This window comes from Fundulus heteroclitus, chromosome 9 (assembly GCF_011125445.2).
Source record: "Fundulus heteroclitus isolate FHET01 chromosome 9, MU-UCD_Fhet_4.1, whole genome shotgun sequence".
Classification (NCBI taxonomy): domain Eukaryota; kingdom Metazoa; phylum Chordata; class Actinopteri; order Cyprinodontiformes; family Fundulidae; genus Fundulus; species Fundulus heteroclitus.
The window spans coordinates 6540702-6562688 of record NC_046369.1 but is presented as its reverse complement, the minus strand read 5'-3'; the positions used below and the strand labels follow the sequence as shown (position 1 = coordinate 6562688).

The 21987-nt window shown below is 40.2% G+C and overlaps 1 protein-coding gene across 1 annotated transcript in view; it reads left to right on the top strand.

Annotated features, from left to right (window-relative positions):
* The window catches only part of LOC118564231 (tyrosine-protein kinase JAK1-like), a 37592-nt gene extending 16906 nt beyond the window's left edge, over positions 1-20686 (top strand). The window contains 18 exon segments of the mRNA XM_036141649.1: positions 1966-2116; positions 2267-2430; positions 2551-2819; positions 3423-3544; positions 4212-4394; positions 5869-6026; positions 6572-6686; positions 7558-7759; positions 12011-12123; positions 13719-13871; positions 14024-14111; positions 14192-14319; positions 15100-15238; positions 17541-17692; positions 17791-17941; positions 20000-20088; positions 20349-20435; positions 20438-20686. Of these exon segments, the coding sequence (XP_035997542.1) occupies positions 1966-2116; positions 2267-2430; positions 2551-2819; positions 3423-3544; positions 4212-4394; positions 5869-6026; positions 6572-6686; positions 7558-7759; positions 12011-12123; positions 13719-13871; positions 14024-14111; positions 14192-14319; positions 15100-15238; positions 17541-17692; positions 17791-17941; positions 20000-20088; positions 20349-20435; positions 20438-20686 (2713 nt within the window).
* The last annotated feature ends 1301 nt before the right edge of the window (positions 20687-21987 follow it).

Sequence of the window (21987 nt, the reverse complement as noted above, 5' to 3'; positions counted from 1 at the left end):
GGAGGAGTTTTTTTTTTTTTTTTTTTTTTTTTTTAAACATGGAAAAATGTCATAAGTTTGTACAGGCGTCTGTTGTGCCATTCTTGGCAGTCTTTCTGATGCTTTTATTTTGTTTATATCGGTATTATAATTATATTGTATCGACCAAAATTAAGAACTATATCGTGATGCAAGTTTTGGCCAAATCGTCCGAAACTCTAAAACTGTAAGGCAAATTTGTTACATAAATTATATTTGAAAAGGGAAACTCACCTATATAAAATTAGGAATTTTTTTTTTTTGATTTGGTGTGACAATGGTTCTGGGAAATGACTCGTATACCAGTTGGCTTTTTTTTCTTCCCCTAAAATGGTGCTACATTTATGGAGTAAGCAGCAGTGTTAAGTATGTAGTTTAAGGTTGGAGGCATATGCTTTAACAATCTGCTACCGACTCTTGTTTGGTGTTTATTGTAATTGATGACTGATGTTTGAAGAAACCATATGGACAGAAACATACAAATTATGAATTTAACAAACAGAGGGTTCAGTAATTAGAGGTAGAACCACCAAGACTCAGTGTCACTACATATAAATAAAACCAATTACAAAAATGGAAAACCAAAACTCAGTTTTTCAGATAATTAACATATTACATAATTTTTCCATGTCTCTGGTCCAGAAGTGGCTTAATACAGGAAGTAAGAGTCATAGGTCGTGTCCTCCTTACATTTGTGAGTAGCGGCTTTTAAAGAACTCTGTCTTACTGTAGTCGACATCTTGTCCCTTAAACTCATAAGTTTTTTTTTTTTTCTTTTTTTATATAATGAAGAAAAACTTTATAAAGAGCTTTCATACTAAGCGCTGAACAATTACAACGTGATAAGACAAATATAAACAGATAAAATAAATCAAAACAGACAAACCAACAGAAGATAAGGACAGAGTAAACAAGTGGGTCTTTAACCCAACTTTAAAAAAAACACCAACAGGACCTGCCTGATGTCCTGAGGGAGGTTATTCCAGTGGGAAAGGGGCTCAAAAAGAGGAGGCACACTCGTCAACAGTTTTTCTTCGTGCTTTAGGGATTTAGGGATATTAGAGGGCCAGTGCCATCAGATCTGAGAGCTCGAGAGGGGACATACAAATGCAAAAGGTCTTAGAGGTAAGAGGGAGCCAATGCGCTTAAGGCATTGCAGGTGAGCAACAGGATCTTGAAGTCTGGTCGAACATGACAAGGCAGCCTGGGAAGAGATGACAACACTGACGTGAAGTGCACATTTTTCCTAGTTTTAGTTAAAACACGGGCAGCCGCATTCATAACAGTCTGCAAACCCCCTAAAACATTCCCTTGGTAACCCAGAGAAAAGGGCATTGCATCAATCAATGCATGGGGACACAATGCATGGATAAGGATCTCAGCATTTTCGTAGGATAAAATTTGCCTATTTTTTTGCAATGTTTCTGAGATGATAGAAGGCTACAGAGCACTGAGCAGCCATCTTGATTAACGATAACTATTTTTATCTTACCCTTCTTATGAAAGGTGTCACTGATACTGTACTGTCTGCTGACAACTGTCAAATCAGCAGTCTTTTCCGTGACTGTAAAGACCATAGCACAACATACTTCTTTTTTAAAAATGGCTTTCATTATCTTATATAGTATTGTAATTTTCTAAGAAACTGAACTTTATGTTTTCATTATCTTTGAGCCAAGATCTTCAAAACTAACAGATATGAACATTTTGAAAAATATCACTGTTAAAAAAAAAAATCTTTACTAAATTAAATTAGCAGATTTTCATTTATTAACATCGACATGTATGTCAGCAAATAGAAACTGTCACCCTGTAAGAAGTAAGCAGGCATTAAAAAAATGACTTTCTGAAGTTCATCAACCATAAAACAATATCCAAAGCAAATCTCGTTTTCGGATGTCGTTCAGTCTTCCTGTTTTCAGCCTGAAATTTGTCTCTCTCTTTAAGATTTTATTTCAAGAACTGGCATGGCACCACCGAGGGAGAATCGCCAGTTTGGAGACACTGCCTCAGTAAACTCCGAGGGCAGAACACACAGAAGGCCCCAGAGGGAACACCGCTGCTGGACGTTGGTTCTCTTGAATACCTTTACGCCCAGGTGTGTCCTCATCCCTGGCCTCTCATGTTAATTTACTAACACGCAATCTTTTCTGATCTCAACTCTAGCAGGTTTCTGTTGGCGCTCTGATATGAATGGTGTCGGATTTGTTTTAACTCTGGTTTTATGCATGTTTTTTTTTTTTCCCAGTGTCAGCATGACTTTCAGACAGGAATGGCTCCACTCAGGACAGCGCAGTCAGAAGTTGAGCAACACGAGATAGAAAATGAATGCCTGGGCATGGCTGTACTTGCCATCACTCACTATGCCAAGAATTGCGGCATACCTTTTTCCGAGGCTTCCCGTGAGATGAGGTAATACCGAAACCCCCAAACGTGCAAACACGTGCAGTACGACATACTTTTTAAATGATTTGTTCTTTACCTAAAACGGTTCAGTTCACGATATGAATGAATGGATTTCTATCCCAACAGTTACAAGCGTTTCATCCCAGAGTCGCTGAACTCCAACATAAAGCAGCGCAACTTCCTGACCCGCATCCGCATCAGCAACGTCTTCAAGAAGTTCCTCGCCGAATTCAACACCCAAACAGTTGGCGAGAGCAACATCACCTGCTATGACCTGAAGATCAAATACCTGGCGACTTTGGAGGGGTTGACCAGCAGAATGGGCAGCGAGCTCTTCGAGCCCATCTCCCTCAGCATAATACAAGAAAAGGAGCTCTCCAACGGAGGTTACTACGGTAAATGTTCATATAATACAAGGAAATTCAATATCAGCAAAGGAAATCCAGGAGAACACACCCATATCTTTTTTTTTTTTAGTCTGGAGCAATGTACCCAACTCTTACATATAAAGAAGAGCCATGTGTGGCAGGACGCTTTGTACTGACCACTGTATTAATTTCTAGCATCTTATGGAACCTTTAAAAAAACTTTTAAAGTAATTATTTCATGATCTCCTCATAGTTTGTGATAAGAAATGTTTTTATTTAAATTGACCGGCTCCACAATCACTAAAAATTTTGCATGTAAAATCTTATTTTATTGTTTTTAGAAATGAATTTAAGGTTAAATTAGATTACTTGTAAATGATGAGCTTTCTTCATGACTGTCTACTTGCATAGTTTATCAGCCTAGTCCCACGGGTAGAAGCTGTATGGTTACTGGTGCACGATGGATGGAGTTTAGAACCAAAAGGCAATGTGTAGTTACTAAATATAGAAGATTACTTAGAAAACCTTTACCCTGGGGGGGAAAAGCAATAATAAAAACACATGCTTATGTATGTTTGGCCAAGAATCTGTTTGTAAAATGTTGTCTTTCTGTTTACTTGTTGTTTCCAGGGTACTATAACCAGGGCCAGGTGCAGATTAAGTGTCAGAATCAGAACTTCGAGGCAAGCCAAAACACACAGGTCCTTATTACTGGCACCACCGGCATTTCTTGGAGGCAAAAACCAGCAACGGTGAGTAAAAATAGACAAAAGCTCTACGATCTCTTGCTTCATGGCTAAATGTGTCAACAGTAGAGATGTCCTGATCAGAATATTGTGTGACTACACTATATTGCCAGGAATGTACACTGACTCTTTCTATAAAGAGTCACTCTTAGTTCAGTGAAATTCAACATTACAGGACGCAACCTGTGCACCAAATACATTTCTGAAAGTCCCTTACTACTAAATATTCCACAGTCAAATGTTAGTGGTATTATAACAAAGTGGAAGCGATGGAAATCGGACACGGAGGTCATCAACCCGCCTTTTTGAAGAATCGACAGCTGCAGACCTCCAAGCTTCATGTCGCTGCTGGATCAACTCAAGAACAAAGTCTAGAGAGCTTTGTGAAATGGATTTTCATGGCAAAACGGCCCCCTGAGCTCCAGTTAGAGCAATTTTTAATGCTTTATTATACCAAGCATAATAAAAGAATAAGAAATTCACAAAATACAAAATGTATTGAGGTTGGATCAAGATATCTCTAATTAGCAAGCAACTAAAGTTCTAGTTGTTGACACTTAATCGGCCAAGCAGGCCAGTAAACCAAATATTTTTGTCGTTAACAACTATCTGCAGAGCATTAACCTGTTAAATAAAAAGCTTTCATTTAAGTAATGTTGAATTTTTGAAACAGGACCTAGTGACACCCAGAGAAAAAAGCAAGCTGAAGAAGGGCAAGCAGGACGAAAAGCAGAAGAACGGCAGGAATAAGGAGATGAGCGAAGGCTGGGTGGCGTTCTGCGATTTCCACGAGATCACACACACCGTCATCAAAGAGGCAACCGTCACAATCATGAGACAAGACAACAAGAAAATGGTGAGACTGTTAACTACATGAAAATGAGGTTTTATCTGCCTATATCGATAAATGTTTTACCAAACAAGCCTTTATGTATTATAGAACCGTGCCACACAGCTAGAGATTTCAATTGTCTGTCGACAATTAATATTTAAACTACTTTAAATTCTTTTCTTTAAGCCCTTGATGAAATTTTACATTTAAGTTGCCACATCAGAACGAGAGCGTTCAATTATCAATGACCTGTCTGAAGATATTTCACTGTTTCTATTTACAGGTGCATCTCAATAAGTTAAAATATCGTTGGAAAGTCGATTTGATTCATTTATTGTGAAAAGCTGAAAGTTGTTTATAGTCATTTTACACAGATATATTTCAGCCATTTATGATTATGGTTTACATCTAATGAAAACCTAAATATCAGATAGGCTGTTGTTGCTGATGTAATATTCTAAATTTCTATAGAAAAATAAGTTTTGGTTTTCATTTGCTGTATGCAATAATTATCATATTGATAGAAATAAAGGCTGGAAGCATCTCACACTGTGTGTAATGAATGCAGATTATGGGACTTTATGTTTTTGATTAGAGTTATTGCAATAAATTAATTAATATAACAATAAATTAGCTTTATTAATTATATATTATGTATTATCAGCACCAGTACTGTGAATGTAAAGGACGACTCAAAAGCAGTGTGGCTTCTGTGAGCCCTGACATCACAGTAGTCAGGTTTCAGCACGGCCATATTATGACCAATCTAAGTCTATAGTTTTCATTTAGTCTTTAATTTCCTTTTCAGTGGGACTTTTGACAACAGTTTTCTATTCTGTGGCCTGTCGTCGTTCACATTTCAGGCGTACCGTACAGAGAACCAGAAGCTGGTTGCCTGAATGTGCCGGGGCGACTTTACCCTAAAGAAATGATATCTCAGGATGGCATCCTGATTTCATACTGTAGCTGTCATCAAAGTAAAGTGGCCACAACAATGAAACATGAACCCGTATCTGTATGACCTTCAGCCAGTGGGCCTTTATGTACGTGTGCATTGGGTTGATGTGCATGTGTGTATCAGTAGGTGTGTCTGCCAGCGGCAGGAGCAAAGGAGGAAGCACTTTCCCGTCTTTGTTCCTGGTGCATGCATGTGTGTGTTATTGTGAAATGGTGTTATGAATTCAGGTGTGTAAATCTAAATTGCAATAAAATTGAGGTGGTAGTTAGGATGTTAGAGACCCCTCTGCTCATTGACAACGGTGTCCTCCCAGCCCTGAGCCGTGCGGTGGGGCCAAGCGATAGTTGGCAGCAGTTAATGTTTAATCTCAATTAAAGCGTGCGTCTTTAAGCCGTGACTGACATCATAGTTCCTCTTAAAAGGGTTTGGAGTGAGTAACATTTAATTGCCAGTGGGGCGTGTTTGGGAGGGTATGAGCTCGTAAAGACTTCACTTGTATTAATGCAACAATACGTATATATATTTTTTTTCAACCCCCAGGAACTCCAGTTGCCGTCAAAGGCTGAGGCTCTGTCCTTTGCGGCCCTTGTTGACGGGTATTTTCGGTTAATCGTGGACGCCCACCATTACCTGTGCAAGGAGGTGGCCCCTGCTTCGGTGGTGAACAACATCGAGACTGGTTGCCACGGACCCATCTGGTGTGTATCGGTGCTTTTTTGTTGATTAAATCATGCTGAATGTTACGCGCATCTTTAAACTCGACGCTTCTGTTTTCCTGTGCAAGCAGAGATTAAAACGCTGCCATATTAAGCACCACTGTTAACATAAATAACTACATTTTAGCAGCTCTAATTTTGAGTCTGTTTTTTTTAAGTCACTTTTAGCATGAAAATAATCTGCATTTGAAAGACATGTTTATGCACTGCAAAAACAGAACTAAAAATAAGTAATATTTTCTTAAAATGAGAGTATCTGTCCTTAATTTGTGCAGGTAAATAAGATGATCTGCCAATGGAATAAGATTGTTGCACTTAAAATAGGAACAACTCATCTTCATTATCTTATTTTAGGGGTCAAAATACTCATTCCATTGGCAGATAATTGTATTTACATGCTCAAATCTAGGACAAATACACAAATTTTAAGAACATTTTACTTATTTTTAGATCCATTTTTGCAGTGTGCTGTACAGCAGCGTTCAGAGTTTCACTAAATGTTGCTTTGTTTACGTTTTTCCCCGCAGCACCGAATATGCCACCCAAAAGCTGCGTCAGGAAGGCAATGAGGAAGGAACCTACATTCTGCGCTGGAGCTGTACCGACTACAACTACATCATCATCACTGTCGTCTGTTTCGAGGTAGCGCACAAATCCACCAGGAAGTTTTAGAAGCATTTCTCAAACTCTGTCCAGGAAATGTGGCAAATAAAAGCTCTTTAGAATAATACGGCGAATCGCGTTAAGTCAGTAGTGTGAATATTTTCATAAACATTTTGTTTTATCAAAGGTCATAAGCCAAATATTAAAGAAATGTCTTAAAGAACAGGAAGTTTTGTCTATCGAAGGCTGCTCCATTTAGAATATGAAGGCACACCCATTCATAGTCAGGGACACTTACACTGCAAAAAGGAAGTAAAACTAGGTAAAATGTTCTTTTTCAGGTGTAAAAATTGTATTTTATATATATTTATATATAAAATTTAGTATTTTGACCACTAGAGTAAGATGATTAGATATATTGCCCTTAAAATAAGATTAAGGGGGGGACAACAATCTTATTCCATTGGCAGATCGTTTAAACTTGCCTGCTCAAATAAAGGATGGAGACACTCATTTAAAGAAAATTTTACTTTGTAGTTCCCTTTTTGCAGTGTACACACCTAATTACTTGGTTGAATATCAGGGTTTTTGCATCTCAATCGGTTAGAAAATTATTGAAAAGTTACTTTGTGACATAGGACCAATAGAAATTATTTTTTATCCAGAAATATTGGGCTAGACAAAACTATTTTCATCTACTGTTCAGTATATGCATTCAAAACCTGCATGAATTACTGCATCAGTGTGGCGTGGCAGGGAGCCAATCTGTTAATTTCCATATTTTATATCCACACATTTTATTGATTGATAAAAACAGAGTCTTTAGTTCTGTGTATATCAGTCTTTGTGGGACATTGCTTGGTAATAATTTACTCCTCCTTGTGTTTTTTTTTTTTTTTTTTTTATCCAGACTAACATCTTCAGTAACCCCCATAAGGTCCGTCAGTATAAGAACTTCCAGATCGAGGTGATGGACCGTGGCTTCCGCCTGTATGGCACCGAGACGTGGCGGCCCACCTTAAAGGAGCTGCTGGACCACCTGGAGCGCCAGTGTCTCCACACCGACAATGTGCAGTTCCAGCTAAGACGCTGCTGCCCACCACAGCCAAGAGGTACAGAAACAAAACATGAGCCGATCAAACGAATCCACCGCAATGGCAGAGCAAAGAGAAACGGCCCAGGAAACAAGCCAAGCAGACAAATCTAAAACCAATTACACAAAGAAAAGACTTATTCCAATTAGAGGCTTAAATCCACTCGTCATGAGCCTGGTCTTTTGGGCCTTCGATAATGTGGTTTCATGCAACCTTTTTTAAAGGTAGATTATATAATTTATATGAAATTATTAGTTGTACAAGCCAGAAGTCGTCGTTGATTTTTCTCAAAATCCACCCATGTCCACTATTCCTCATACAGGTGTAATTACTCACCTCTGCTATGAGAATAAATATTCTCTAGAAAGTTTCAGAGAAAACACAGGCTGCTTGTTGTCATCAACAGAATATGAACAACAACACTTTCAGACTGAGTACTTGACTATTCTGCTTATTAGAAATTGTTGAGTTCATTTAAACCGGTTTGTATTTTGACACGGACCTTTCCTTTTTATCGATAGTCCACGGTTAGTCTACACGGTTTAATCTCGACCATTACTGAAGGTTATCATTTGCCCTGCTGATCTGTTTTTAAAACCAATTTTAGTGTGGGTTGGGTTAAGGCTGTATGGCCTAAAATCAATATCGCGATATACTGAGCAGTTCACCTCGATGACGATAAACGGATGATAAAACAGACCCCCTCCCACACCCATGGGCTGTTTCACAGCCAGTTATGTTGATGGTCTAACCAGTTACAGCTAAATTATCTTGATAGATGCAGATCCCAACTACACATACTCCCCTAACGGGGAATGTAGGTTAAGATTAATTTATAATTACATTATGGAGCAGCTGCACCTTTTACACACAGGTAACTCCATTAAGACGTGAAACACTTACAGCTTGCCAGGTGCGCCCAAACACTGCACTCTCATCCATCTGTTGAGCTCTGCAGCTTTAACTATGTTTGCACCAGTAGTAATACCGTCAAGGGTCTCTTACACAGAGCCTAGACCTGGTTCAGCCATCTCCGCAGTATCGGCTGGACAATATGCCGTATCGAGCGCTCTGGTCCGCAGTTCCCATTCGTCATTGATATAATGTACAGTCAGACTAACATACGGGTCCATCGTGCGACTGAACCAGAGATATTTTACAGCTGCTCCTCTTCCTGCAGCTCTACAGCTGCTTAAACATTTGAAATCTCCTCCAGTTTCTCAGCCTCCTCGTCTCTTTCGCTTCTTGTTTCCGACTGGATGGGCTGGAGTCGCGTGACTACAGACTGTACAGCGTAGCGTCTTAAAGGGACAGGCGCATGGCCTGCCTTTACCTATTAAAATCGTCTTTTTCTTTTAATTTGTTTTAACACAGAAAATACCGACATGGGCAAAATTACGTCGTTTATTGTCATAAATTTCGGTGTCTAAATTTTCCCAGTCGTGTCCAGTTTTCAACCATCTATTGATTTGAGGCGGATTTGGTTATTTGATGAAATTCCTCCTCCATCTTTCCATCTGCACTGTGTGCAACATTCTAGCCGCCCTGACAGCAAAGCTACCCCACAGCATGACCCCACAGTCACTATGCGTGGCAGCTGGTTTAGTGTCCTTAGGCCTGAAAGCCTCTCATATTTTATCATTTTGACATAACTAATTTCTCCACAATAATTTTGCACAGAAGGCATTTAGCCTGTCCATGTGGGTAGCGGCAGGTTTTAGCCGAGCTTCATGTCAAGCAGTTTAAACTCTGCTTGGTCAGAGCGCTTTCAGTCCAAGGTGATGAGAAACTGGCTTCTCTATGGACGGAAATATCTTCCAGTTTACGATCGGCGCGAACCTTGTTCTTAACATTGTAGCCAGTTTCCTTTCATCTGAGGGACCCAGATTGGTTTAGGTAGTTGACAGACAGCAGGACAATGATTCCAAACATTTATCAAAACTGTTGTGGTCCATGTTAAAAATGTAAGGTTCTTTGGTTTAAGGCAGAGTCTTTGCTAAGTAATGGTGGAAAAATGGATGCGTTTGATTCTTGGATTGGTCGAATATCGATTCAGAATTATGTCAGGAAGTTGCTGGCTGCTACAAAAACATTGTCGTTTCTAGGGTCAGGGACATTTTAATCAAATAGCAGTGCTGACGGATTTATAATTTTAACACTATGTGGACTGGAAAACATCCACACGGGGAAAAATGTAACTGCTGCGCTCCGTTCTTGTTCATGGGAGCTGATTATTCTAAGATCATTCCAGTCTGGGAATATATTGTCTTCAAACCAGTCATATAACAGCTCCAAACGATTGACAACAATGTCCATGAGTGGATGTAAACGCCCGACTGTAATTACCGGAGTGATGCAAGTCAGGCACAAACATTTCTACGAGGGGAGACTTCGTTACTGGTTCATGTAAAGCAAATGATGGGCAATAAAGAAGCTTTAATCAACACTATGATTTAATATAGGTACATTTTGGACTCGGAAACCCTTGTTTCTTGTTTCTTCTTCTTCGCAACCTGTTTCACACTTCCTTCCCTAAAAAGAAACAGCAAGATCTGTCTTTGCCCTGTGGTTAAAAGTCGTGCGTTCTGCACCTGAGCGGGATCTTCAGCGTGTGACTCGAACATTTCAACCTCGCATGTATGTAACGCCAAGATTTTAAGGCGTAGGTGTGTTTGTGTCGGGCCGAGGGAAACGGTGCTGGCAGCGTCTGTGAAACGGTGTCAGGGAGGAAGAGAGTTGTAAAATGTGGGTTTCCGGAACCGAAGTAGCACTCTTGTGTTTACACAGGGAAAGACAAAGCCATGTCTGTATAAATGTGTTCGTGTGTGTGTGTGTGTATGTTCGGGGCACGCGCAGGGTGTCGATTATTATCACGTCGCGCATCAGTAAGCTGCTGCATCTGCCAAAGACAAAAGAGCACGGCTGTGTTGCTGTCTGGGCTCAGCTGTCAGCGTCGAACAATAGCGCCCCGCTACAGTGTGCCCACATCCTAAGGTTTGCTTTTACCTCTTTTGCCGTCCTGGGTCTTTACCTAGTGTTCAGGTGTAAACTTGGAATTAAAGAATTAGAGGCTGTTGCTTGAAGCACGTGTGTGTGTGTGTGTCTTTCTCCGTAATGCCAAGATTAGATTGAAGGGGTGAGGGAGTGAGCGCGACACAGTGTGCCACTTATCATTCAATGGTAGAGCTGGGCACATGTTGTTTTTTTGGGGTTTGCATGAAACCAAGATTGCATGTTACAAGCTACTTTTGACAAGTTGCTGAGGGAGTGCATATTACCCCCCCCCCCCCCCCCCTCCCCAAGTAACCACAGTTTGTTGGTTTTGTCATAACATTAGCAGCCCACATCGAACACAAACTCTCATGAAGTGGGGAAGCAAATAGTAGTTCTCACTGCGCCTCCCACGTCCAGAAACAAACACACACACACACACACACACACACACACACTACAACCTGAATCCGGTTTGCTAGCACAACTCGAACGTCTGTACTTGTCATTGCCGCAGTGACGTAATTGTTGATCACCACATGTAAACACCGTGTTGCTTTCATGCACAACCTGCGAGGTCATGCAATAGCCGCTGAGCCCTTTTACGGGCGCGCGTGTCTTGAAAGACGCAGCTTTTCTCTTCCTTTCTGGTCCTCTCTGTTGTTGCCGTAGACAGATTTTGTTCTTGCTGCCTGGTTGCGGCATTTCAGACGTTCCAAAAAAGTAAAAAAAAAACAAAACAACTTTTTTTTCTGAAGTTTGAAGACGTTTTTGCTTCCTATCCGGAAAGCTTTCTCAATTCAAACCGGTTCAATCTGCAGGCCTACAATGACCTTAACGACTGCCCATTACAAAGGGGGTGGACCCGTTTCGGTTCAATTTGCATGTTATCTAAGCCATAACAAGGTTTTTGTTGGGCAGTACTATAAAGCTTGCAACGCCACACTAGTCCAGACATTTTGAATTTAAAAAGCCTTCTAGATGGGAAGCGAAACATCTTGAAACTTCTGAGAAAAGTCCAGTTATTTAGTTTTTTTACGTTTTTGGAATGACTGAGAATCTTCACCAGCATTTCAGACCAGTGGGCTTTTTTTTTGACAATACCTTCACCATAGTAACAATGCAGGCAGATGTGCTTTGCGGAGGATTCACCAACACAGTCCTCTCCAGTCTGAAACATTTTTCCACACTGGTTAGCTCTCCCAATAATAAGGGGATTGACGTGTGCATTGTGCCCCTCACAGTTTTCTTACAGAGGAATGTTTTTTTTTTTTGCAGAAATATCTAACCTCCTGGTGGTTACCAAGGAGAGAGCCCAGACCTGCCAGCCGCCCAAGCACGAGAGGGAGCTCTGTATCTTCCATCGCATTCCCAAGGAGGACATCGAGCAGGTACACGTTCTTTGTTTTGTTTTCTCCTGTAGTATTGAATGGTAAGGCTGGTTATGATGTTGCTATAGTTTGATCATAAATGTAAAAATGCAGAATGTGAAACTCCAGAGAAATTTATCGTGTGTTTCAACAAGCTTCCTGATTTCTGTGGCTACTGTGTTCTGCAAATGTACCGATAGCGCTGGGACTTTCTCACACGTTCTCATGTTACTGGGAGTTTATGTGATAAACCAACACAAAGTGGACTGTAACTGTGAAGCTGAAGGAAAAAGAGTTTTAGTTTCTGTTTGTAAATGTTTTACAAATAAATATCTGAAAGGGTGACCAGCATCTGAATTCAGCTCCTGGACAGTTTCGGCTACTAGTCAGTTGAAGTCTCTAGCAGCTTTGCACATCTGGTCACAGAAATAACCCAAGCCCAACCAGCCGTCAACATCTATTTTATTTTATTTTTTTAGGTTTTGGCAGAGATTCTAAGTCGTATTTAGGTCGGGTCGTTCATATATTTTGAGCTGTACCGTTCCGTTGTAGTTCAGTGTTTTTTAGGGTCGTTGTCCTGCTAGAAGTGGGAACCTCTGCCCCAGTCCCAAAGCTTTTCTGGTCTCTAACTGGTTTTCTTCCAGAATAATCATCTTTGGCTCCATTCAGCTGTCTATCCTTAAATCTAAGCGCCTAGCCCATACACGGTGAAGAAAAGTAACCAAACACCCACTTCCAAGGTGCATGGAGAGCCATAGATTCTGCTCACAGCACGAGTGCGGCCATATTGGTGTGTCTGGAAAGTTGGTTACCACAAACATGATGCTGCCACCACCATGTTTGAAAATAGAGATGCTGTGTTTTGGATGATGTGCAGTTTTACCTTCAAATCCAGCTATTAGAGCCCTATTAGTTTTTTCCAGCAGTGTCTTTCTTCTTTCATAACATCTAGATTTGTGGAGTGTATCACTTTCCCAGCTACTCTGCTTTTTCAAAGTTCGTTATGGTTTTTTCCATGACCTGAGGCTTTTTGTTCAATAAGATTCTTTAACAAACCCATGAGGCCTTCAAACAACTCATACTTGGATTAAATTGTACACAAGTTGACTAAAAGGCTTCAGAAGGCAGTCGGTTGTCCAGATATTTATTTAGAGGAATAAGAGACAAAGTGCAGAAAACTAACTTTTCAAATTCTTATTTGTAAAGAATGTAGAAAGCCATTTATTCCTTTTCTCAAGTTTTTGCGTCAGTATATTGCTTAAAATCCTAATTAATATATTTAATATGTTGAAAGCTTTGGCTGTAAGAGAACGAGTAAAAGTTAGAAATAAAATGTAGCGTGTTATAAACACATACATATAAATATAACACAATAGCACCCAAAATACAGGCTTTAATTGATAAAGTATAACTTTTAAAATACAACTTTAGAAATACTACTTTTGAGTGACTCCAAAAAATATTGTTTTTCACGTTAGGATGTGAAGAAATATCTACCCTTGTGAAACTGCCATTTTTTTTTTTCTGCGTTTGACATTTTTCTCAGTAGGAGCGTAGTTTAGATGCGACTTCTTTCTGAACCCTGAACCATCTTGGCTCTGTGTTGTGTTCCCCAGGAGGAGCACCTTGGCGTGGGCACAAAAACCAACATATACCTGGGCACGCTGAGAGTCAAGAACGAAGAAGATGAAGATGCAGGTTACACATCTTTCCAGGAAGTCAAGGTGGTCCTGAAGGTGCTCGGTTCTGGACACAGGGACATCTCCTTGGTGAGACACGGTTTCATAACCAGTAACTTGTTCTAAAATGGCTTGATTTCTGTTGTCCTTGTGACTAACATCTGCAAAATCTTAAATAACCAAATATTAAAGATGTCCAGCCGGCTGCTGGTATTGACATGCGTTTGTCTCTCTGATGACAGGCCTTCTTTGAGACGGCCAACATGATGCGACAAGTGTCTCACAAACACATCGCGCTGCTCTATGGCGTGTGTGTTCGCCACCAGGAGAGTAAGTGCTGTTTTTAAACTGGCCGACTGAGTGTGTGGTGCAGCGGCTTCATCCTCTGACGCGTCGTTTTCCGTCCCCAGATATCATGGTGGAAGAATATGTCCAGCTAGGACCACTGGATGTGTTTATAAGGAGACAGCAGAGTCCTCTGAGCACAAGGTGGAAGTTCCAGGTGGCCAAGCAGCTGGCCTCAGCTCTTAGCTACTTGGTAAGTAGGAAACTTTGCTTTTTTTTCACTTTTTTATTGTTCTGTTTGATCAGAAACTATTTATTTGGGTGGGTTTAGGCTCTGGGCCTAAGCAAATCGACTGTAGGGTTTTAATAGGAACAACATAATGAGGTGCAAATGAACACACACACACACACACAAGAGGGAGGCTTGTACAAGTATGACCCGTTCCCATTTGCATTATAGAAAGTTCAGCTTTCTCTGACTGGTGCCAAATGTTGGCGAGCTGGATGTCCTGCTACGATTCTGTGCTCGTCAAAAAAAAACAACCCACGTCCTAATTTTAATATGCAGAAAAATAACAGAAGGGGAAGCAAAAATGAAAGGGAAAAAGTCACTTTCTGCTCAGTGGCGTCGTCTCAGAGCTAAAAAAAAAAAGTTTATGTAGCAGGTTAAATTCGGATGCTGCAGGCACGTCTCAAAGTTGAAAAGTTGGCAAATGTGTCCGGAGAAGACACCAGCAGGTCTTATCAAATGTGCCACTTTCATTCTGAATTGAGCAAAAACTGACTTTTACAATAAGAGCTTAGAACAAAAACTTTGAGTCTTGATTGGCAAACTTCTCAGCAACGTAGTTATGATGGTAGGTATATAACATGTGTTTTTACTGTTGTAATAATACAGTTTATTTATAATGCACTTTACATTTCAAATAAAATCTCAAAGTGCTACAATAGGGGGGTTAAAAACACTTCACAAAGTATAATAAACAAGGAACAAGAACGTCTTCAGGTGCTTTTTGTTGTGTGTGTGTTTTAGGAAGACAAAAAGCTGGTCCACGGCTTTGTCTGTGCGAAGAACATTCTGCTGGCCAGAGATGGACTGGACGAAGAGGAAGGAGAGCCCTTCATCAAGCTCAGCGACCCGGGAATACCAATAACGGTGCTGTCCAGGGAGGGTGAGTCAAAGGCACAGCCGACCTCATTTCTCTGCAGTTTCAATGAAAATCACCAAGTTGCCAAACAGTTACCGTGGTACGTGTCGCAACAACTTCCGCATTTTCAGCTGTAAATGAAAGTTAAAGCAGAATTGGAAAAAAAAAACAAAAAACATAGTCTGGCAGCTAACTGCGGTAAAGTGAACATATGGTAGTTTGAGATGCTTTTTTTTTTTCTTTAATACAAAATAACACCTCAAAGATCCTGCAATACTGAAACTAAATGGGTCACACTCCTCTAACCAGAACACGCTTCGTCATCACAGGCTGGACTGACTCTTTAAAGAAACTCGTGGTACTTTCTAAAACGTTCACGAGGCACTAAGGGGACCCCTTTTCTTTTAAATCGTCGTCTGCAGTATACGGTGTTGATCTTCCCACACAGTGCAGGAAAATAAAGTAAAAAAAAGCCCATTTCCGATCAAAGGTGTCCGACCAAGCCGTCGGAAACAGCAATCACAGCCGTCGGCCATTCTTTGGCTCAGCATTGAGCGGATTTTCCACCTGAGACTGTGATTTGGTTTGTTTTAATCTGTACGAGTTCACAGATATCAAACTAAGGGCACGTCTCAAATCGCACAGTTCCCCTCGTCTGGGAGCTTCGTGTTTCTGCTTTTCCGTCAGAGCCAGAAACGGTGCCGGCCGTGCGGAGCGATCTGACGGAAACCACAGGACAAACTGGAAATGTTTCAGTCTCAGACCCGTGGGAATACTCGTCCCGCACTCTCTGTTCTCAGAAATCTTTACCATTTCTTCCATTCCTCCGTCTCTATCACTCCGCCGATCAGCCGCTCTTCCCGTTACACATCAGTGTCCTTCTGCATGGATTTAATTGAACTGGATGCATAATGTGCTCAGAGGCTCTCTGGGAGCACTCTTCTCCGCTGCCCACTAATCTGATTACTTTCCACTGGCTCTCAAGATGTTTTCTTCTCTTTCAATATGTCTCCTTTTTTTTTTCTTTTTGCCTCCAGTTATCTCTTTTCTTCCCCTTCTCTCTATTCTCACATCCATTTCTTTACTGCTTACTAACAGACATTGTCTGATTTTAAGTTGTGGCTTTGAGGAGCTAAAAGCCAGTTCATGGATGTCGGATCATTTGGGCCGTTTTTCCAGTAAGCGTGAAACATTTCAGCCGGGTGGAGCCAGTTTAAGATAGCTTCCCACACAGTGTTTCCTTTCCTGCTCCGGTCTCGTATCTTGAGCATGAAGAGAATGTTTTGCTTCACGCGAGGATGCCAGACCGTAACAGGAGCCTACATGAATAGGTTTACTTAGAAATTATACTTTAATTAAGCTTGTTTTTTTTACAAAAACAAGCTTAATAATCTACATTCCTTGGTTCTGCACAATCAGGAGTTAAATGTGTTAGAAAAAAGTTTTATTTTAGGAATCAGATTTAAGGAAGTGGTAAGATAACGCTGAATTTTCTCAACTGTGGCTGTGAAAAATCTTAAGGATTCATTGTGCTGGATGGGTAATGATGTCGAGAATTTATGCGTTTATTTCTTAAATGTTTTGGCTCTGAGCTAAACGTAAAATGAGGCTTTTAGTTTTGCTCAGTTGTTGATGTAGCGTTTAGTGATTATATCCCGGTCAGTATTTACTTCCTCAGATAATGAGCAGAGTAGCACTTCGCTGATATCACATCCCGCTTCGACATTTCAGCAACATCCATCGTGCGTATACGTTTATCAAAATAAATGATAGTAGCATCTGAAGTTGGTTTACTGCTGAGGGGGCTTATGCTCCCTGACCTCGGACTTAAAACACAGCAGAAGACGGCTTCCTAAATAATCACAGACATGGAAACTGGCTCCATTTTCCACTCTTCCACATCTTCTGGACCCCAATATTCCAAATTAAATGCAAAATGTACTTTTGTTTTAAAAAGAGGACTTTGGACCAATGCACAACAGTCTGGTCAGCAGTATTTGCCATGACTGTGTAGGCTATAATAATTAATAACCTCAATAATGCTTTTATTACGCTGCAATAACCATCAAAATAAACAGATTTTGGAAATATATCACTCTGTGTGTAATAAAATAAACAGGGTTTCACTTTTTGATTTCAAACGACTAAAAATAAATGGCTTCTCTGTAATATTTTGGTTTCCTGAGATACGCCAGCAGTAAAATGTGAATATCAGTAAAGCAGGCGAAAACAAACACCGAGCTAAAAGTGCTGCTCCGACAAGTTTTATTTAGTTTTACCCAGCTCACAGCGGTCAGCCAGAATCACACCAACGTTGTGTCTGCAGAGTGTGTGCATCGCATCCCGTGGATCGCTCCCGAATGCGTGAGGAGCACGTCCGCCCTGAGCGTGGCCGCCGACAAGTGGGGGTTCGGCACCACCCTGTGGGAGATCTGCTACGACGGAGAGGTTCCGCTCAAAGAGAAGAAACTGACCGAGGTAAAGAAACCCAGCGAACCTGAATATCTGCACGCAGTCATGCGTTCGCTCCAGGTCACGTCATGCATTTCTCCTTTCCCTCTGTTTGTTCTGAGCAGAAGGAGCGATTTTATGAAGCCGAATTCCAGCTGGCCACCCCGGACTACAAGGAGCTCGCTGAGCTCATGACCCGCTGCATGACGTACGACCCCAAGAAGAGACCCTTCTTCAGGGCTATCGTCAGAGACCTGGATGAACTAGAGGAGAAAAGTATGTCTGATAACAAACCTGTACACATATTAACACTGTTTACATTAGGGCTGAACAATTAATCGCATTTTCAATATAATCGCGATGTAAAAAAACGCAATTTCGAAATCGCAGAGTCTGCAATTTTTGGCTATGTAACAATTAGGGAACCCGTCCATTAGGTGTTGGTAAAATGTTTAAAGTGGGTTTGCCTCCACATGAAAGGGAAGACAGTTGCAGGAGGGAGATAATCTAATTGTATTACTTGTTTTAGAGTTTATATAATTGTACATAGCATTAAGTACAGGTCAATCAGTTTAATACATAGACTTGTTTGTTGGTTGGACTTTATGTCCAACAAGGATTGACGTCCAAATCAACTAAAAGCTGCTCTTTTGAATAATATTCTGATTAATAAACATAAAAGTTCTTGTTTTGAATAGTCCTTGTTTACAAACGTCTTTATTTAGACGCCATTTTTGTTGCTTGTGGTTAACGCAGAGAAAAGTCAAAATTGCAATTTTGGTTGAAATATATTGTAGGCAGAAGGCAATCATTTCTGCTCTGAGTTTAGATGCTGTGGGTCTTTTAGCACCTAATCTGCACGGCGAGGAAACAAATTGATTTGTTGTTTGTATATGTTTAAAAAGACATGATAAATTAAACTGGAAAAAAAATTGCATTAAATCGCAATATCAAGAAAAAAAAAATCGCAATTAGATTATTTTCCAAAATCGTTCAGCCCTAGTTTACATGCAAACTTCACTCAAGAAACCTCCTTTCAGCAACACAAGTCTTGTTGCATAAGATTAGAAAAGGTTAGATAAAATTCTGAAATGAAATCTTGAGGATAACTGAAACACTGTGGACCAAAGCAGCATTCAGGCTGTATTTTTAACCTGTGAAACACAACCTGGATGTTACGCGTGGTTTGTTTCTCACGTAGCAGCAGCCTCATATAAAGAGAGAGAGTTGTTTACTTGCTCAGATGTTCATGAGGAAGTTCACTGGGTACATTACCAGAGATCTGCCCCTCCTCGGGCCCCACAGCAAACCCAGCCCGGTTCTGTCTTCCCCCTAGTGGCCACCTCTGGGTAGTGCAGTCTCTCCGTCAACACGGATCACATTTCCCTATTTAAATCTTCAGAACTTCCACAGAATCACACCACAGTTTACATAATGTGAAAGGCTGCCTTGGAAATCTTTTTTTATTTTTTATTTGACGTTCAGTGTAAACAAATACATTTCGGGTAAATAATGCAGTAGCAGATTACAAGGGAAATGGGTGGAAGCAGTTACATAACCAGAAACGAATGTAGAGAAGGTCAATTTAGTTCAGCTCTGATTCTCAACACGTCGTCTACCAAAAATAAATAAATAAATAAAATTAATCGAATCAGGCAGACAGATACGAAGTGAGTTACACACATTCTGACTGAACCTAGTTATCAAACAGTGCATTTAGCATCAGTTTATTATTAAAATTGGTTAAAAGGTTTTTATCTAAGGGGACCTAACACCTGTTTAGATGTTTTAAAGCTTTCCTCAACTCTCCCAGTCTTTTGTTAACCCCCGTCTCAGCCGATATTCAAGGCATCATATTCAAAATGCCTGAATATTTGCAAAAAAAGAAAACAAAGTTTGTTACTTTGAGCATAAAACATCTTCTTTGTTGTGCATTCAATTGAATATGAGATGAAAAAGATTGTCAAATGCTTGTATTTTACACTTCACTGGAATTAGGATGCTACTTTATTAACTAAGTCATTTTGAGCATGAAAAGGTTTAATTCCACTTCTCCTAAATGCCGGTGGTAAATATTGATTAACCGAGGATGGCTAAGTTGACTAAATTAAACCTATTATACACATTAATTACAGCGACGGATTATTTCAAGCCTTTATATCTTTTAATGAGGATTTTCTGCTTAAAGCTGATGAAGACGCTACATCTACCATTAAATATCACATCAGAACTATAAGCCCTTTAACACGACATGTAAATCTTGATTAAAAAGTAGGTTTAATTCCTGGCTGTTGTTGTCAAAAAGTCCTTTTAATCTTAAATGCTGTTTTTCAGACGAATACATCAGACCACGCGATACCACACCGGTGGACCCAACCGTGTTTGAAAACCGTTTCCTGAAGAAGATCAGAGAGCTTGGAGAGGTAAACAAGTGCTGTTTGTTCAGTTTTCTTCCCGTTTTTGCCTTTCCTCTAAAACGTGTCCGACATTTTACAAAGAAACAGAACAGCTTCACCATCCAGCTAACGCGTTTTATGTTCTGCTTAGAGAAGTCAGACATTTTTCACCAAACGAAAAACTCTGAAAATATTGAAGGATTTCGTTCATAACGTTGCTCACTATGGCGCTGAAGTTGGTCACATGCCCTTAACTTAAAAACAAATTGTTTCTGTCCTCGGCGCAGGGCCACTTTGGGAAGGTGGAGTTGTGTCGCTACGACCCGCGGGGAGACAGGACCGGCGAACTGGTGGCCGTCAAGTCACTGAAAGCCCCGAGAACGGCGAGGAGCAGAGCAACAACCTCTTAAAAGAGATTGAAATCCTGAAGGCACTTTACCACGACAACATCGTCAAATACAAGGGCATCAGCCAAGAAGAAGGTACAGCAGAACGCAGACACCAAACGCGCTTACAGAAACGAACGTTAAACGCACAATATGCAGCATCAGATAGTAAGCACATAATGCAGTTATCCAATGATGATTTTAATATCAAGGGGGAAAAAGTTTCCCAACTGGCCTAACCTGTACAGCCTTAAATTGAAATTAAATTTGCTCTTCAGAAAAAGATTCCTGTCATCAGACAGTTTAACATATACCATTCATTTCCTAAAATATTAAAGACTGGAAATAAGACACAGTGAGAACAAAAAATACTATCATGAGGGTTTATGATTCAGTAAACTACAACACAAGTGTAAAATATGTCGACATAAAGTTTACCCTTTCTCCTAAATCATCTGCACTTCCTGTAGTGACATATATTTAGAGGAAGTATATTTTGATCCCAATTTTACAAAAGTGACATAATTCAATAGTATAATTCAACAGTCACCCATCAGAAAGGTCATCTTTAGTTTTAACTTTCCAATTTTTTTTCCTCGATTCTCTTACAAATGAGTATTTTAGGTTCACTAAGTAGAAACAGAATAGAAATCTCCTTTATTGTTCCTCAGTGAGGAATCTCAGGTGTACCAGCAGCTGCCTGCCTGCATGCAGATAACATTCAAATGTAGAAATAATGAGGGACTATACAGTAAATATACATGAGATAAAGTTAGTTAAAATAACATACCAAGATTTTACACCATCCTAGCCAGTTGCACATTTCTTTAAAAGTAAATGTACAAAATGTGAATTTATAATATATGGAAAAAATGTGCAAATAACAGCAGAGATGTAAACACTTCTGGTTAGAAAGTGTATAAAACCACGTTTGGGGTGCTTTACAATACAGCACCTTGTTAAAGTAGCTGTACCCCTGGTCATTTTTCACATTTTGACACAATATAAAGCTTAAGTTTTTTTTTTTGCCTGGATTTTATGTAATTGGCCGACACGAAGGAGAATGAAGGCGATTGTTTCCCTGGCATTTTTAGGGTTGTAGGGTTGTCGTAATAAAAAGTGTCTAAAATGCAAAGGCAGAGCACACAGCTCAGATTTTTACCTATTTATTCAATCATTTTCCTTCCACTGCACAGTTATGCACGACTTGCCGTTGGTTTCTTATGTTAATGCTAGGTACTGCTCCCAGAAAGGGCTTTTATAGAAAACCCTGCAAACATTGTCTTGATGTTTAAAAATGTATAAACCATCTCTCCAATTAGATACCTTTTATTTAATGCCTTTATTTAAAAGTTGTATCGAGCTTTAATAAATAAGTGCTACCAACTGACCTATATCTGATAGAAACTCATGTTTCATGCCTTCAGACCAGACAGGCGTCCGAATGAAATAATAGCTGTATTTCAAAGGGTGTGTGAATGAATCCAACGGTGACAGATGAGAGGCAGGGGCTGGAGATGGTGACACTCATCATCAGGGA